This window comes from Leiobunum rupestre, chromosome 8 (genome assembly GCF_980474605.1).
Source record: "Leiobunum rupestre chromosome 8, qqLeiRupe1.1.hap1, whole genome shotgun sequence".
Taxonomy (NCBI): Eukaryota; Metazoa; Arthropoda; class Arachnida; order Opiliones; family Sclerosomatidae; genus Leiobunum; species Leiobunum rupestre.
The window spans coordinates 20,616,220-20,633,943 of record NC_143391.1 but is presented as its reverse complement, the minus strand read 5'-3'; the positions used below and the strand labels follow the sequence as shown (position 1 = coordinate 20,633,943).

General features: G+C 36.7%; 1 protein-coding gene across 1 annotated transcript; it reads left to right on the top strand.

The window, feature by feature from the left end:
- Positions 1 to 1,457: 1,457 nt before the first annotated feature.
- Positions 1,458 to 17,456, top strand: LOC149932697 (uncharacterized). The gene is made up of 42 exons (XM_090156716.1): positions 1,458 to 1,890; positions 6,685 to 6,880; positions 7,054 to 7,126; positions 7,202 to 7,259; positions 7,465 to 7,588; positions 7,647 to 7,775; positions 7,840 to 7,935; positions 7,992 to 8,333; positions 8,400 to 8,511; positions 8,579 to 8,733; positions 8,815 to 8,937; positions 8,997 to 9,169; positions 9,254 to 9,404; positions 9,464 to 9,598; positions 10,192 to 10,352; positions 10,410 to 10,502; positions 10,558 to 10,729; positions 10,883 to 10,984; positions 11,048 to 11,233; positions 11,302 to 11,634; positions 11,699 to 11,917; positions 11,996 to 12,094; positions 12,160 to 12,450; positions 12,520 to 12,618; positions 12,675 to 12,884; positions 12,956 to 13,080; positions 13,377 to 13,515; positions 13,585 to 13,770; positions 13,842 to 13,957; positions 14,023 to 14,200; positions 14,281 to 14,441; positions 14,507 to 14,720; positions 14,789 to 14,875; positions 14,942 to 15,127; positions 15,192 to 15,220; positions 15,284 to 15,344; positions 15,409 to 15,568; positions 15,628 to 15,797; positions 15,859 to 16,026; positions 16,090 to 16,212; positions 16,290 to 16,437; positions 16,504 to 17,456. Exons 2-42 carry the CDS (start codon positions 6,749 to 6,751, stop codon positions 16,653 to 16,655), a joined length of 6,171 nt encoding a protein of 2,056 aa, XP_090012842.1. The 5' UTR covers positions 1,458 to 1,890; positions 6,685 to 6,748; the 3' UTR covers positions 16,656 to 17,456.
- The last annotated feature ends 268 nt before the right edge of the window (positions 17,457 to 17,724 follow it).

The following is a 17,724-nucleotide window of genomic DNA, read 5'->3' as shown; positions in this document are numbered from 1 at the left end:
TAAAACCATCAGGTTTTTTTTTTCGTTGACTGTTACCAAAAGTAAATGAACCAAAGTTATCACACTGCTATACTCCTCATTTTGGGGCGCTTTCCTTATGTAGTTACATTTGGACCTCGAATTTGAAATTTTGCGCGTTCCTAGGCTGAAAAAAAATATTTTTGTTCTTATGAAACTATTTTTTATACATAGAAATAGCTATACCGAAAATTCCCAAGTGCAATTTATCACGTCAAAAGACTGAGATGGAAATTAGCTTTTATTGGACTCTATTTTCTCATCATTTTCATAAGGAAAACGCCCTCCGATTCTGAGCGCTATTTCGATAACTTGGTTCATTTACTTCTGCTGTTATTGAACGTAACCAAGCTTTTTGGAGGTGTTAAAATAGGCCTTTTTATAAGTAACATTGGCTTTATTGTTTGATGTTGCTGCTGCGTCACGGGTGACGTGTCGATGACGATATACTACGAAAAGCCCTCGACATAAGAGTAAATTCGACGAGGTACCCTGATTTTAAGCATAAACTGAACTGAGCTATGTATTTCGTGACGAATGAGCTACATAAAACCAGTTCAGCAAGCGTAGCTTATTTTATAGAAAGGCCTATTATCTTGAAAACTTTTTATCGTAATAAACCTAAGTAATATTCCAACATTAGGCGTTAAATTCGAACTTCATACACGAACAGGCACAAACTTGTTGAGGTTAACGGTAATAGTTAGTGTAGGGAGCTGTTGGCTCGATCACGTGGCATGCAGGGCTTGCCACTACCCTCCTACGCAGTCTAACCCGGCCACCTGAATTAAAAGGCTTCAAAAGTCGCTTGATGACTTAGGCCTAGGGTGGTGCCTTGGGTATTAGCCTAGCTGATTATTATTATATAGAGGAATAGAAACTTACTTGGTATAGGTATTAAAACTATCTCGTCGTTTAAAAGCTATTACTTTCGCGTGATATACGTGTTCGGTTAATATTATTTCAACATACGAAGCTTGCATCTTAACAATACCGGAAGTGAGTAGTCTTTACATATTCCTAGACGCGATTTCTTTTCCTCTCTTTATTTTCTTTGGAACAGGCGCCGGTAGATAGGTGATCACGTGAATAACTAAATCCTATTTGCAGATTTTCTCCCCTCATTTTCCAAACACGTGTTCATATGATTTAAAGCTTCTCCGTAGCTTTTTAGTTTTTCTGGTGTTAAGAATTTATCATTTACGATATATGAATTTTTCTGGTAGATTTTGTTATCTAACGCCAGAAAGAAAATATAAGACCTTCCACAATATCGCAACTATTTTAATTTTGGAAAATTGGAATGGAAAAAGTGGCCTACGTATAAAGACACGCTCACTTTTGATTTATTGTCGTAAAAAGCGTTAATATCCCGGCATTTAATGTTTTAATACTGTGATAAGACACTTCAGATACTTAAAATTATTAATACTCAAACAATATCTTCGTTGAAACCTAAATCTATCAAGATTAGAAGAACGCATCTGCGTTGAGTCCGATAAAACCTACAAAAGCAAACTCTCACCGATTAGCAGTTTTCCGGATATTTTTAATTATTCTATCTTAGCACACGGTAAAGAGACACAAAGCTCGTAAATCTAAATAGGGCCACAGCGTTGGATATTGGGTTGGGACAATCATAATAATAAATAGAGGGGCTTCGGTTTTGAGCGCTAACTGTAGGAAGCGACTCCTTGCGTTTCTTGGCATTCCACCGAAGCATTCCACGGGAAGCAGTCGGTGTGTTTACGTTGTGCGGTAACTTGCAATTTTTGCGCTTCGAAGTACCATATTGAATATCATTTCACCGCTACTGTTATATATTTGATCACCTTCGTACTTCTATCACAAGATAAAAACATTTTGTTGCACGTAAGTAATAACATTTTTGTATTATTTATTTCGGTGCCAGCCAAGGCCGAGGGCAAGCGAACTTTGTTCTATATCGCCTGTGGACAGTGACATGACATTTTGACCTTTAGGTACCATAATGCGCCTAATAACCGAGTTTTAGAATTAAAGAACCCTTCTTTATTTATAGATATAAAAAACGAATGTAAACAATATTGAGCAATCTTATCTTTGAATGAAAGATAGAGCTACAAAAACAATTATATTTCCATAAATAAGTAAAACTAACTAGTACATTTGGAGGGAAGAGGGATTCTTTTAAAAATAAGGAAACATTTTCATTTCTGCATCTCTTAGTAGTACCCACTTATCAGTATTTATTTTTTTGGATTATCCAACCCAAAAATATTAGTAGCTACTAATTATCCTTTAAATATTACCATTACTAATTAATTACATTTTCATATTTGGCACGAAACAGTTTTTAAATGAGACAAGCTATTTATGATGGTTGTTTTCCCCATGATCTTAAAAAAAACGGTATAAATATTAAAATTTTTGTGAAAGTATTAATTATAACTTTATAAGTTACACAACAACTCTCGTGATCAAAGAATTTATTATGCCAGAAAATAGCCAAAGGAAACAGTAACAGGAAATTTAATGAATTTTTTTGTATTTAGTTATTGGCAGAAAGGGAGACTTTAAAATTCGAATGTACTCTGAAAAGATGGTAGAAAACTTGTTTTCAAAAATTACCCCTCTAAAAAGAGTCCTCTATAAATTGGGGGAATGGGCAGGTTCATTTTAAATTGAATGTAAGTGGACTTGTTTAAACTTTTAAGCCCCTCATTTACTATACTATCAGACTATTGTATTATAGTTTTGCAAATTCCATAAAGTTTGTTTTGTTTTAAAAATATGTGAAAGACAACGAGGCATCTGCAATAGCCTATGTATGGCAGATGTAGATTTATCTACTTTTCATACTGCTACTGAAGTATCGCTCTACTTGCGAAACACCATTTTATGTATCATTCTGCTATTTTACAAAGTTTTATTTTCAATTTTTAACGTAGAAGGTCATGTAAGATTTTATATTCCAAAGATTAGGGTGAACTTGTAAAGGGTTTCTATCGCTTGATAAAGATATATTAGAATAAAGTGTCAATTTTTATCTTTCGATAAATTTTTGCCCAACTTTTCCAAAATTTTATTATCCCCATATTTACTTTGAATCAAGCCAAAAAATCTACAAATTTATCATCCCCACTTTTGCTTTGAAACATTCCAAGAAATCGAACTAGGTACCTAGTATGATAAAATATTTCCCCATTCTCTGAACCCAACTGACAGGCTTTTAATTTTAATTTATTTTTACGATAAAAACGGTGGAAAAAATTCGCTGTCGGCTACCGACATAATTTCTCGTTAAAACGTAATGTCGCAATATTATTTTCGTAACCGGCTTCCTTAACTAGTTTCCTCCATAAAGTGACATAAAAAACGTTCTCCATTTCCCCTCGGAAAATCGACTTTTACTTTCTTAGCGCACGCGAGCATTGGTATCGCTAATATCGCCGGCTTAGACTCCGTAACGTATCCAGTTTCCCTTTAACAAAATAACGCGAAAGTTACGTCTGGTCGATGCAACGAGCGAACGAGCTAACCTAGAAAAGCTTCGCAGTGAAGCTTTCGTTCTACGTACTCGGGGCGCGGTAAAATAAATCCATATCGTGAACTGCGCCAGTGCATTGTAGGGGTACGGTATAGAGCATTGTTTACCACAAAAATAGTCGAATGCGTGAATCAAAAGGCGTATAAATTTGCGAAAACGGATCGATTAAGAGTAAACTAAATTCCCAACGCAGCTCCTTTTACGCCAATTCGGGTATGTAGTGGCGCTAATATCATTTCGTTTCACGGCAGCGACGCCGGCGACGTGGGCTTTTGTTGGTTAGGCTATTTTTGAGACGGTTTAAGGTTCACCCTCTCTAGCGGAATGGCAAGTGAGAATTATCTAGCCTCCTCCCCTCCATGAAAGCCCTCTACCCGGCCGTCCATTCTAATTTTGGAAAATAAGGCCCCGGAAAAGTTATTCGGATGGTGGGCTAGGTCCTGGGAGGGATCACGTACGACGATATTAGCGCAAGCTCGCTAGATCCTAATAATTCTCTAAACCCTTCTCCCCAGGATCAGCGAAGTAGAGAATCTTGTTACGATAGCGAATCGCTAGAGTGGGAGCCGTCGTGGTCGAAAAAGCTAAAAAATTTGGTATTATCTCTCCCCCGGTGGTCGCGCAAAGGGAAGAGTCCAAACGTTAAAGTCTCCGGATAAAAAGAGTCGCGTATGATTTGGTTTCTAGATAGAGAGAGACGCTGCAGCTAGCTTCTGAGACTACTTGACTAGGGATGATAAGGATTCGGGAATTTGCTACGACTTTGGCTTTTCCTAAAAATCAGCCAATCTCACGCGTGGGTGTTTCGTGAGAGTAAAGTCTGTCATCGTTTATGTAGATCCTATTTATATGTAGGAAATTTTTATATTTTTCTTCCCCTTCCCCATATTACCGCTGCAATTTTGTATTTGGCAAGATATAACATACGACATTGTAGACCTATATATAGATAAAAATAGCTACTACCAGAAGTTCATAATAGGGGTTTATTACGAACTTCTGCTACTACTAAATTTTAGTATATCTATAATTATAATAATTTCAACACTCTTCTCGTACAAATATTTTCAAGTTCTCTGAATATCCCGTCTGGGTTAGTCATGTTCAGAGAGAGAGAGAGAGAGAGTAGCTAGTAAATGTTTAAACCGTAATCCGATCTAGTAGGATAATTGGTTTTAAGTGCTTGCGCGTTTTTCTACTTTTCGCCGGTGTACTTTCAACCGTTATAACAATAACCGTGTTAAAATAATTAAAATTCTTGGCGGCGATACAAGCGGATCCAGGCAATTAGCCCTTTCTTTAGCGTGCCTTTTATACCGCTCGCGTTTTCATTAGCGAAACCCACGTATTTATGTGGTTTTAATTTTAGATATTTTCCCAAATGTCGGGCTTTTAAAATTAACGACGACCTGTTTTTAATTATCTTAATCCCAAGAGCCGGATTGAGTCCCCCCTCCCCTCTTCAATAATATACAAGCGAGCGACGCTTGGAAACGTGGCTTTGGCTTTCAATTGAATAAGAGTAGATTAACTTGGGAAGATTACAAAAAGGTAATCACTCTTTATAGAACAAGGAGGAGCGGAGAGGGGCAAATCAGTCTTTTGTCTTTCAGTTCCCGACGCTGTCCGCGCGTTGTTACAAAAGAAGGGTTCCCGAATGTGTCAGTAAGATGGAAACGGCAATCGTCGTTTGGCATTTCTATCCGTTGTACGTACGTCGGTTGAACCCGCTGTTGGAATGTTCGGTTCTCGACAGACTGCGTATAGGCGTGGGTGCCAGTGAGGGGGGTTCCTGAGGCTGGCTGCTGGCTTTTCGCCAAAAGTTGGATCGATTTTCCATTATTTCTCCATCGGGGGCTTAGAAGCGATTCCTCCATTCCACGCTCTTCTTCCTCCGTAACTTTTTCTCTTTTTAGTCCATCGCGTTCGGATTTCTTATATTCGTATCAACGTCTGGCGGAAGAAGTTTTGCCCCGCCCCTCGACTCTTTCATACGTGTATTTCTTTTGTAGGCGCAAAGCTACCTATACCTTTTCTTTGTTTAACCGTATTGTGTCTTTGAATGAAGCTTTCTCGCTACTGACCTGTTAATCTGTTTGCTTTTTTTTTGCTGGCTTTCTTTCTAATCTTATAACAAACACGACATAGACAGCCTTAGGTATTTAACTCGCGGTTCCTTCTCCAATTACATTCTTTTTACCATTTTATCGCCGAAAGATTTAAATACCGGATTCGCTATAGCAACGTGCCGAGTAAAAGCGGCTTATCTTCTATTTTTAAAACTTTGCTGCAACATCGGCGCTTTTTTTACGAGATAGAGAGATGACAGCGACTTCTTATTTATGCCCCCAATTTCCCATTTTATGCTGGTGGATTTTTTTTCTTTTTGGAAGCCAAATTTCTCTCTATTGGTGGTGTCATCTCTTCAACTTCAAACGCGTCGCGCAACCTAATCAGAAAACACGGTGAATTCAATCACGAGTGAATGAAAGCAATTTCCTAGATTCGAAGATTTCTCTTAGTTCCTCCTCTCAAACTCTTTTCTACGCTGTTTTCTCATTTCTCTAAACGCTACGACGCTCGGCGACTTCTAATCAATAAGACCACCCATAAGGCAAGCCAAGGTACCTCTCAGTCGCCGGTCTACATGTATTTCTCCTTTTTATTGGAAAGCCAATACGATTTATGTTTTCCCCTTTCTTTATTTTTGGGCGTATCCCTGTTTTTCCACGTTGAGTGTGTCCGAACCAAATTTTCACCCTTTTTTTCTACTTTACCCTATAAAACATAAATGTATTCCTCGTAGCTATAGATGGCGGAAATAATTTGTTTTGTCGGTATGCCATAATCGTCTCACATTATGTTAGCGCAAAATCCGAACTTATTCCATATGCATAGGAAGGAATGATTGCCCCTTGCCCCTGGTAGTGGCGTTTACCCTTAACAGCGGTGTACGCGTGGTGGAACACTTCTACAGGCGGCTTAGCCTATTATTCCAAAATAAATAGACAATTTGTTTATCGTCGCCCAAAATCAAAATCCACGTAACTTTATACACAAATCTTAAAAAGTTACGTGTATTTGAAGCAAATGGATAAAATATCCATCCTTGTATAATTTATTTTGTATATTTTTAGGTTTTGGAAGCTCCTGAAGATTATTTGAATCAATATTGTTGACCATTCTTCGCATTTCCAGCCGATGGCTGCCGAAGATGGGTCCAGGTTGTTGAGAGGCTTTCCACCTGCCCAAGGGCTCTATGATCCGGCTTTAGAAAAAGACGCTTGTGGAGTTGGGTTCATCGCTAGTATTGATGGGGTTGCCAGCAGAAAGGTTAACTTTATCTGCCTTTTTTCAAGCCCCATTTTCTGAAAATGTTTTTCTATCCAAAAACCTTGTATATACTTTGCTATTTAGGAGCGCAGAAAAAGTTTTTTAATGGATCAATATTTGTCACTGCTATTTTTATACTTTCATAATGGTTTATATATTTTTTTCTATCTCAGCTTGTTGAAAATGCTGCCACCATGGCACGTCGTATGGAGCACCGCGGTGTTTGCTCGTGTGACAACAGCACCGGTGAGAATAAATTTAATGGTTTTGATAAATTTATTTCAATTGTAAAAATAGAAATAATTGAATTTTTAAATTTAGGTGATGGCGCTGGGCTCATGGCATCAATCCCCGATAAATTTTACCGAACTAAACTTAAGTGAGTGTTTACCTTGAATAATCTTTTAGTTATAATATTTTTTGTAAAACTTGTAACGGCTTTTGTTAATATGGCCGATACCGATGCGTGTGTCCAACCCTATTGTTATTAAAACCTAGGAAATCCAACCTTATATATTAAAGTATATACCTTTTGGAAATAAGTGACCCATTTTAATGTCTATAAACATTCTTTTTTCTAATAGGGCTCTTGGAATTGAGCTACCACCCAAAGGTACATATGCCACTGGAATAATATTTTTTGAAGAAGCGACAATCGCGGCTTGCGTCAAACAGTTCACCAAGCTTGCTGAAGAATGTCGGCTAAAGGTAAATAATATTAGTCATTGTAAAATTAGTTTTTTAATTAAATTTTGTGTTCTTATAGGTTCTTGGTTGGCGTGATCTACCAGTTGATAATTCTCGAATTGGTACAATTGCTAAGACAACTGAACCTAAAATGAAGCAGGTCTTTGTTGTAGGACCCGGGCTTGATGAAGAGACTTTCAAACGACAAGTAATAATTTAAATATAGCAGCTCTTTTTGAAGCCTTACTAAAGTTAAATTCCTTAAATTACAGGTCTATATACTAAGAAAAGTTTCTACCCATTCCATTCCAAATGAAAAGACATATTTCTACATTTGTAGCTTTTCAACAGAGATTATTGTATACAAGGTAAGTACTTGCAAACTGTAACTTTTATCTTGTGTATTAATTAATCAAATTTTTAGGGACAATTTACCACAAATCAAATTTGGCAGTATTTTTGTGACCTGCAAGAACCACAGTTTGAATGCTATTTAGCCCTTGTTCACGCACGATACTCGACTAATACATTCCCAAGCTGGGAAAGAGCTCAACCACTTAGAATGCTTGCACATAATGGAGAGATAAACACCTTGAGGGGGAACATAAACTTGATGAGAGCAAGAGAAGGAGTTATGAGCAGTTCTGTGTTTGGCAAGGATCTAAAGAAACTGTATCCAGTAGTGGAGCCCAATTTGTCAGACTCTGGTGCTGTAGATAATGCTCTTGAGTTTCTTGTACTTGCTGGACAACGCAGTCTACCAGAGGTACAAGACTTTTTTTATTTGGGGACTTTTGGTGGCTAACCTCATTAAAACTGTTAAATTTTAAAGGCTGCAATGACGATGGTTCCCGAAGCATTTCAAAATGACCCTATGATGCTGGAGGAGAAAAAACAATTTTACCAATGGAGTGGCTGTGTTATGGAACCTTGGGATGGCCCTGGTAGACCATTTTATTTAAATTGCCCATACATGATTTAATAGAGCTATAATTTGAATTTTCTCCCAAGCCTTGTTTACGTTCACTGATGGTCGTTATATTGGTGCAATTTTGGATAGAAATGGTCTTCGGCCTTCTAGATATTATCTGACTAAAGATAATCACGTAATAATGGCTAGTGAAGTCGGGGTTCTCGATATCCCCAGTGAAGAAGTTGTTCATAAAGTAATTTCCTTCACTCTATAGCTTTGACTTTTGCTTTATTTTTTGCAGTCTTAAGATGTTATTTTTCTTCACTCCCTAAAGGGAAGACTCCGACCTGGAAGAATGCTCTTAGTTGACACTAAGGAGAAAGTTATGACTAAAGATGAAGAATTAAAATTGCAAATAGCCAGGCAAAGACCTCTGGCTAAGTATTTGAAAGAAATGGTAAATTTGGCTTGAGAAAAAAATTAATTGATTTGATAACTTATTTGATTGTTGCTTAGTTCACTATCAATGACTTGCACACTGCTGATAAACCACCCACCGGTGGACAGAGCGTAAGCTTAACCAAAGAATTTTCAATGGATAGAGATGAAGTTCGTGACAGAAGGCTAGCCTTATTTGGTTACACTATTGAAACCATTAATCTGCTACTTTTGCCAATGGTTCAAACTCAGTAAGTTTATCATTTTTCTTTTACAAATTTAAAGTAATACTGTTATTATTTTTAATACTAATATTTAGTTATTCCAATTTTCAGAAAAGAAGCATTGGGCTCTATGGGAAATGATGCTCCTTTAGCTTGCTTGTCTATGTATCAGCCCCTGATTTACGATTATTTCAAACAGCTTTTTGCTCAAGTTACCAATCCTCCCATAGATCCATTTCGAGAGAGAATTGTTATGTCATTGGTATGTGTGCAAAGATTTAATTATTAGAAAATTTTCTTTATGTTAATCACTATTTATAGGCCTGTCCAATTGGCCCAGAAAGTAATTTGCTTGAACCAAGTCTAACTCAGTGTCGTCGATTATATTTGGAGAACCCCATTTTATCGATAAAAGATGTTGAAGTCATTAAAAGAACAACGTTTAAAGGCTGGAAGGTAATATTCAGTTTCGGAAAAGTTTATTTTTACCTTCCTTGAAGTGTTCTCTAATACTTTCATTGGCTGTGGGATTATTAAGTTTTCATGCAAGGTTTGTTACAAATGGTTATGGATGGGTTAATATATATATGTTAAGATATTTTATGTAAAATTTTGAAATACCATTTTTATACAAATGGTTGAAAGGTAAAGGTTTTTGGTTTTATTATTGTCATTATGTATATATATATCTTCTGTGTTGTCATATATTCGTACGTGTGAAGAGATTCAATTAACAAATTTGTCGCGATGTGGTGTCCCTCAATCGGTGCTGCCTTGTAGCTTGTAGGTTTCCTTTCCTCTCCAAACTTTAAACAACAACAAAACGCATTCCCTGTCTCCTAATTATGTACAAAACCCATCCTTCCCTTAACATTATGGACCTTGATGTCCGTTTTCAATCTGCAGGGTCTACTGCCAGCTGTGTGATCAGCTTCAAAACTGCAATAATGTGTTGCAGTAAGACACTTTTCATGATACTGATACCTTACTACTTTGTGATTTCTAAAATACTTCTTTTCTTCTCTATATCTGTTTTTTACTCGCTACAGACTCGTACAATTGATACTGTTTTCCCAGTAAGCGAAGGCTCGTCCGGTTTACTGCCGGCTATTGATCGTATTTGCAAAGAAGCTTGCCAAGCAGCTATAGATGGTTTTACTCTTATCGTCCTTTCTGACAGAAAAGCTGGATGTAAATTTGTACCTGTTAGGTCAGTCTTAACTTTGATTCTCAAACTAGACATAATAAATCATGTTTATCATTTCAGCTCATTACTAGCACTTGGAGCTGTGCATCATCATTTGATTAATGAAAGGCAAAGAATGAAAGTTGGTTTAATTGTTGAATCCGGAGAAGCTAGGTATATTTCTACAAAATGACTTTGTGACTTAAATTTATGTTGATTATATTTTTAGAGAAGTACACCACATCTGCGTATTACTTGGTTATGGGGCAGATGCTATATGCCCATATCTTATGTTTGAAACAATGTCTAGACTACGAAATGAAGGAGTCTTTGAATCTTCTCTATCAGACGAAGTTATCTACAAGAATTACTGCGATGCCATGGAAAGAGGAATTGCTAAGGTTGGGCCGAATTTAGTGGTAGTGTTTAACCAATACCGCATTGGTTAAACAAACTACGTATGTAGTGGTAGAAATTCATTTTTCTTTCAAAACAATATATTTGATGAAAATTTTCTTAGGCTTGGTAAACTATTTTTGTCTTCTTAAAACTAGGTAATGGCCAAAATGGGAATTTCTACTCTGCAGAGTTACAAAGGAGCTCAAATATTTGAAGCCATTGGCTTAAGTGTCGAAGTGGTGGATAAATGTTTCAAAGTAATATTGCTGTTGACATTTTTCATTTGATGCTTAAATTTAAAGTTAATAAATTTATTTCAGAACACAGCTTCACGTCTCTGCGGTGCAACTTTCGCAGTATTGGCAAAAGACAGTATTGAAAGACATACAATTGCTTATCACGACCGAGAATGTGATAATCTAACGTTAAGAAATCCGGGATATTTTCACTGGCGAGTAGGTGGAGAAAAACATATAAACGACCCAAACAGTGTCGCCAATCTACAGGTTAATACTGACTAACAATGTTTTAAAGTATTTTTTAAATATTGTTGTTTTTTTTTAACATTTTGCAGGATGCAACCCGAAGAAACAACCATGACTCTTACGAGAAATTTGTAGAAAGCTGTATGGAGAGTATTCGAGCGTGCACTATCAGAGGGCAGCTCGATTTGAAATATCCAGGAAAGGCAATTGATATCTCTGAAGTGGAAGAAGCTAAAAATATCGTTAAACGTTTCTGCACTGGTGCCATGAGTTTTGGTAGTATTTCCATTGAAGCTCACACCACCTTGGCTATAGCCATGAATCGAGTAGGTGGGAAATCTAACACTGGAGAAGGAGGAGAAAATGCAAACCGATGGAACATAACAGACAAGAACAATAATGCAAGATCAGCTATCAAACAAGTAAATTTTATAATCTGGAACTGAGAGAATATACAAGAATAACTGTGTTCATGCAATACTAAAGGTGGCTTCTGGAAGATTTGGTGTGACAAGCGCCTATTTGGCCAATGCTGATGAACTTCAAATTAAAATGGCCCAAGGAGCCAAACCAGGAGAAGGTGGAGAGCTGCCAGGATACAAAGTTTCAAAAGACATTGCTAAAACCAGACATTCTATTCCCGGAGTTGGTCTAATTAGCCCTCCCCCTCATCACGACATTTATTCCATTGAGGACCTTGCATTTGTAATTATAGAAACTTTAGTACTATTATCTGCATAATATCTAAAGACTTTGAAGATAAAATATTGTTATTTGCCTCAGCTAATCTATGATTTGAAATGCGCAAATCCCAATGCGAGAATCTCTGTAAAACTAGTGGCTGAAGTTGGAGTTGGAGTGGTTGCTTCTGGAGTTGCTAAAGTAATATTTCAAAATGCTCTGAATGTAAATTATTTTGAGATTGAACTTTAAATGTATATTTGAAGGGGAAAGCGGAGCACATTACTATATCTGGCCACGATGGTGGCACTGGTGCTAGTAGCTGGACTGGTATAAAAGGAGCCGGTGGTCCTTGGGAGTTGGGAATTGCTGAAACTCATCAAACACTTGTTCAAAATGATTTACGATCAAGAGTAGTTTTGCAAGCTGATGGTCAAATTCGAACTGGTTTTGATGTGATTGTTGCAGCCTTACTGGGAGCAGATGAATTTGGCTTTTCTACTGCTCCATTAATTGTCTTGGGATGTACCATGATGCGAAAGTGTCATTTAAATACGGTAAAATGACATAATGATATAATGGTATAATTTTGAATAGAAGCAACTTGTTTTTTTTCTCTGATTTAGTGTCCAGTCGGTGTTGCTACCCAAGATCCAGATCTTAGGAAAAAGTTTGAGGGAAAACCAGAGCACATGGTCAACTACATGTTCCTCTTAGCAGAAGAAGTTAGCTAACCAACTTAATTTAAGTATCCTCTTTTCTAATGAATTATTGCTTTCAGATAAGAGGGTATATGGCAAAACTAGGCATCCGCAAATTCCAGGACCTAATTGGAAGGACAGAGTTCTTGAAAGTGAGAGATACTCCTCAAAATCCAAAGGCTGGCCTTCTGGACTTCAAAGCCATTCTAACAAATGCCCTTGAGATGAGACCCGGTGTAAACATAGTTGGCGGAACCCTCAAGCAGGATTTTGGTCTTCAAAAGAGGCTGGTTAGTTTCGAGTTTTCAGAAATGCTTTTCTCTTAACGATACTATACTGAAAAGTATTTATTTTAATCTAGGACAATCTCCTCATTCGTCAAGCAGAGAATGTGATAGCTGGAAAAGCAAAAGATGTTACTATACACATGGACATTAGTAACACAGATCCAAGCTTTGGTTCAACATTAAGTTACTATATTTCTTTGTAAGTTTTCCTATTGCGCAAGGATCGAATCAAGCCTTGGCCTTGGAGCCACTGCCATTTAAAAGACCCTCAGCTTCCATGCCGAGCTGAACATTTTTAAACCCTTGGCCTCAGACTCTGCTTGAGGGTGTTTTTAGACCCTTGTTTGATATTTTTAGGGCTCAGAATTGATCCGAGCCTTGGTCTATTTAGAAGACCCTCGGCCTTGGTCCTAGGGAGTTTTTGGACCCTTGTTCGATCCTTGCTATTGCGTAATTGAGAGATCCAGATTTAACTCCCATGTGTTAAACTGACAGGAAATACGGAGATGATGGACTCCCAGATAATAGTATTAGAGTGAAGCTAGAAGGCTCTGCTGGTCAAAGTTTTTGCGCTTTCTTGGCTAAAGGCATATCAGTAGAGTTAGAAGGTGATTGTAATGACTATGTGGGAAAGGTAATCACTCGCAATTAAGCTGTTAAATAAGACAAGACCAATAATTTAATGCCGCTTGTGTATTTGTAGGGCTTATCTGGTGGTGAAGTTGTAGTTTATCCGCCAAAATCTTTGCCAAAGGATTTCAAATCCGAAGAAAACATATTGGTAGGAAACGTTTGTCTCTATGGAGCCACATCTGGAAAGGCTTTCTTTAGAGGAGTAGCAGCGGAGCGTTTCTGTGTTAGAAATTCTGGTGCTACAGCAGTCGTGGAGGTAAATTTGTTTCAGCCACATTTGGAAATATTTATCTTTCCTCCTGTAAGTCCATTGAATATACCTTCTAGGGTGTTGGGGACCATGGTTGTGAATATATGACCGGAGGCCTTGTTATAATTCTCGGCGCAACTGGTAGGAATTTTGCTGCTGGAATGTCAGGAGGAATTGCCTATATCTTTGACAGGTAATTTTCAGGTCTCCTTTGTTGAATTTAAGAAAGTTTTTCATTTCGATCATTGAATCTTTTAGGGATGGAATGTTTGCAAGCCGGTGTAACCAGTTAACAGTTGATTTGCATAAATTGGACAAGCCTGAAGATTGCACTTTGGTTGAAAAACTTATCAAAGAGTTTAAAGAAAAAACGGGTTCTACTGTTGCTGGATCATTACTATCACAGTGGTCTGAAAACAAAAAGTTTTTTGTCAAGGTGGAAACCTCATAATTATATTGCTAAAAATTCCAATGTGTTAAAGCTTAAAAATTTTAAAAAATTGAATAATTTTCCAGGTTTTCCCTAAAGAATTCCAGCAAGTACTCAAACAAATGGAAGAGGATAAAGCTGTTGAGGAAGCGAAGAAACCTCTTTCCAATGGTCCAGTTGAAAAGAAAGTGGTTAAAGATATAGAAGATGTTGTCCAAGATAATAACAAAAATCTTGATAAACTGAGGTGTCTTTGTTTTTTTTTTCAGTTTATAATTCTTATTGTGTTTTCATACCATTGAATCTTTTCAGAGGATTTAAGTTGTATAAGAGGGAAACAGTTTTCTATCGCCCACCAAGTCAGAGATTAGAAGACTGGAATGAAATCTACAACTTTGTTGGTGTTAGAAAAGGGTTGAAGAAGCAAGCAGCCAGATGTATGGAATGCGGTGTGCCATTTTGCCAATCAAGCTATGGATGTCCACTTGGTAATATCATTCCCAAATGGAATGATCTTGTTTTTCAAGTTAGTGTTTTGTGAAGAACTTTGAAAAAACTTGTAAGCAATTAGTAATTGTAGCATTTCTATTAAAGGACAACTGGAAAGAGGCCTTGGAGCAATTGTTGCAAACAAATAACTTTCCCGAGTTTACTGGTCGTGTTTGTCCAGCACCATGTGAGGTATGTGTAAATTACATTTTATTTTTCCTAAATGACATCTTATTAATGATAAAAAATTATATCCAGGGTGCCTGTGTTTTGGGTATTAATGAACCTCCTGTCACCATCAAAAACATTGAGTGTTCTATAATTGATAAAGCGTTTGAAAAGGGTTGGATGAAGGCTCAACCACCTAAAACACGAACTGGCAAAAAAGTAGCCATAGTTGGTAGTGGGCCAGCTGGACTGGCGGCTGCTGCCCAACTGAATAAAGTGGGTAATTTTTTAATTTAATAGGTTTTGATCAAAACTGATCTATTTTTTTTTATTTCTATAGGCTGGCCATACAGTCACTGTTTATGAAAGGTAACTCTTTGCGTTAAATTTACGTAGTCTGGTGTACATTACTGACCTTGTAACTTTCATTAGAAATGATCGTATAGGTGGCTTACTGCAATATGGCATTCCAACTATGAAGCTTAGCAAAGAAGTATGATGTACTATCTTTCTCATGCTACAAACAAAAGTACCCTGAATCTAATTGAATTTTTCAGGTTGTAAAAAGGCGGGTTGACTTAATGGCCTCTGAAGGAGTTGTCTTCAAGCCAAGTACCGATGTTGGAAAAGATGTCTCCGCCAAACAGCTACTTGATCTCAGTGACGCCATTTTGCTAACAGTTGGAGCTACTTGGCCACGTGATCTACCTATTCCGGGTAAATACTAAATATTGGTATATTAACATTACCAAGTTTAATTTACTCACTGTTAATAGGACGTTATTTGGAGGGAATTCACTTTGCCATGAATTTCTTGGAAACATGGCAAAAGAAACAACACGGAAATGAAATTGATCATTTACCACTTTCTGCCAAAAATAAAGATGTTATTATCATTGGCGGTGGTGATACTGGTTGTGATTGTATCGCTACTTCATTGAGACAGGTTGTTAATTGATATCTCAAAAGTAACCTATTATTTTTTGTTACTTATAAATCGTTTTCAGGGAGCAAGGAGTATTGTTAGTTTCGAAATCCTTCCTGAACCTCCAAGCAATCGAGATACTACAAACCCTTGGCCGCAATGGCCCAAAGTGTTTAAAGTTGATTATGGACATGATGAAGTTAAGGAAAAGTATGGACAAGATCCCCGTCATTTTTCAATCGTCAGCAAGGTATGTGATTTAGAGCTGATTTTAATTAAAATTAAGAACTAATATGCCCTTTTAAATATTTAGGAGTTTTTGGATGATGGACATGGACATGTTTCTGGTATCAGGACAGTAAAAGTGAAATGGGTTAAAGATGCTACTGGAAGGTTTAATATGGAAGAGCTCCCAGAAACTACTCGTGATTTCAAGGTATTGTTTTTGTCTTTCTAGTTTATTTAACCAACGTAAAAGCATTTGTAGAAATGGTTTTCTGACTTAAATTTCAGGCAGATATAGTTCTCCTTGCTATGGGGTTCTTGGGTCCAGAAAGGTATGTGGTGGAAGATCTTGGGCTAGACCAGGATCCTAGGTCCAATATCAAATCCAAGCCAGGGAAATACAGCACTTCTGTGACTAAAGTTTTTGCAGCTGGAGGTGCGTTTTTACTTTTGTTTTTGCAATATTTTTAATATTAACAGTGGTTTTTTTGTTCTATTATAGATTGTCGAAAAGGGCAGTCTTTGGTTGTTCACGCCATTAATGAAGGTCGTTTAGCTGCCAGAGAGATTGATGAAACATTGATGGGTGACTCGTCTTTAGCCGGTCCAGGAGGAGTCATTCCTTACACCTCTGAACTTATTATTGGCAGTTAAAGAGTATCGCATTTTCTGAAGTACATTTTAGCGTTGTGTTAAAACGTTCCGATGTTATATCGTGTTGTAACGCCATCCAGCCACACTACAGTAAATGTTTTAAGACATTCCAAGCGTGTCATCATAACAACAACTTTGTAAATAGTTTGTAGCAGCATGTTTAATAAGTTTAAAGAAAGGTCTTCCAAAAGTAAAAACGAATTTTATTGGTGCTGCGAGAACTGTATACTGTCTATCATATTTGTATGCAGAGATGAAGTTCTATATTTTCGTTTTTCAATATCTACAAATAGACCTAAAATTAACCGTTACACTATACACTTAGGGAGTCAGTATATAAATCAGCACAAATATTTAAGAACGTGGCATTTTTGCATTTCAACTATTTTCGGAAATCACCGTAAATGTAATATTGTAAAGTTATATGAAGTGGCCTTCTTAGGCTAAATGAGTGTGTAATACCTAAGAATGGTATATGTACTTAATGGGCCTATGATAATGTTAGGAAAATAGGTATATTAATGATTGTACTTAGTATAGTCATATATTATTGATAAAAACAAATGTTACTGTATCAACAGTTCAAGGATTTGCAATAATATTGAAAAAGTATCGCATTTAATGAAATCTACAGATTGCTGGCGTAATCTTTTGATTTCAACTTATAGGGTAATTTGGCAAATGTTCGAATTATGAGGGAAATAAGGTCTGTATTTTTCTTCGCGTAAACATGCATGTTGAGTTTTATAGTGCCTCTATAGTTATTGTAAAATGAACTAATATAAAATAAAACTTTTAGCTGTCTAATGATATTTATATTATACTCTACTCTATATTTATAATTTGTTTCTCAGATGATCAAAACATTTTTGAGAAAATATTATCTTTATAATATTATTTTTGTTGAAATAATTTTTCGAGTCTCAAGAAGACCACATATCTCTTAACGCCACTGAAAACTATTCATTTCCTTTCGAGATGGTAAATTTTGATGGCTTAAAGGTGGATTTTAGATATAATTATAATAATTCAAAAATTATATAATATTTAAAAAAATACTAATTTACGA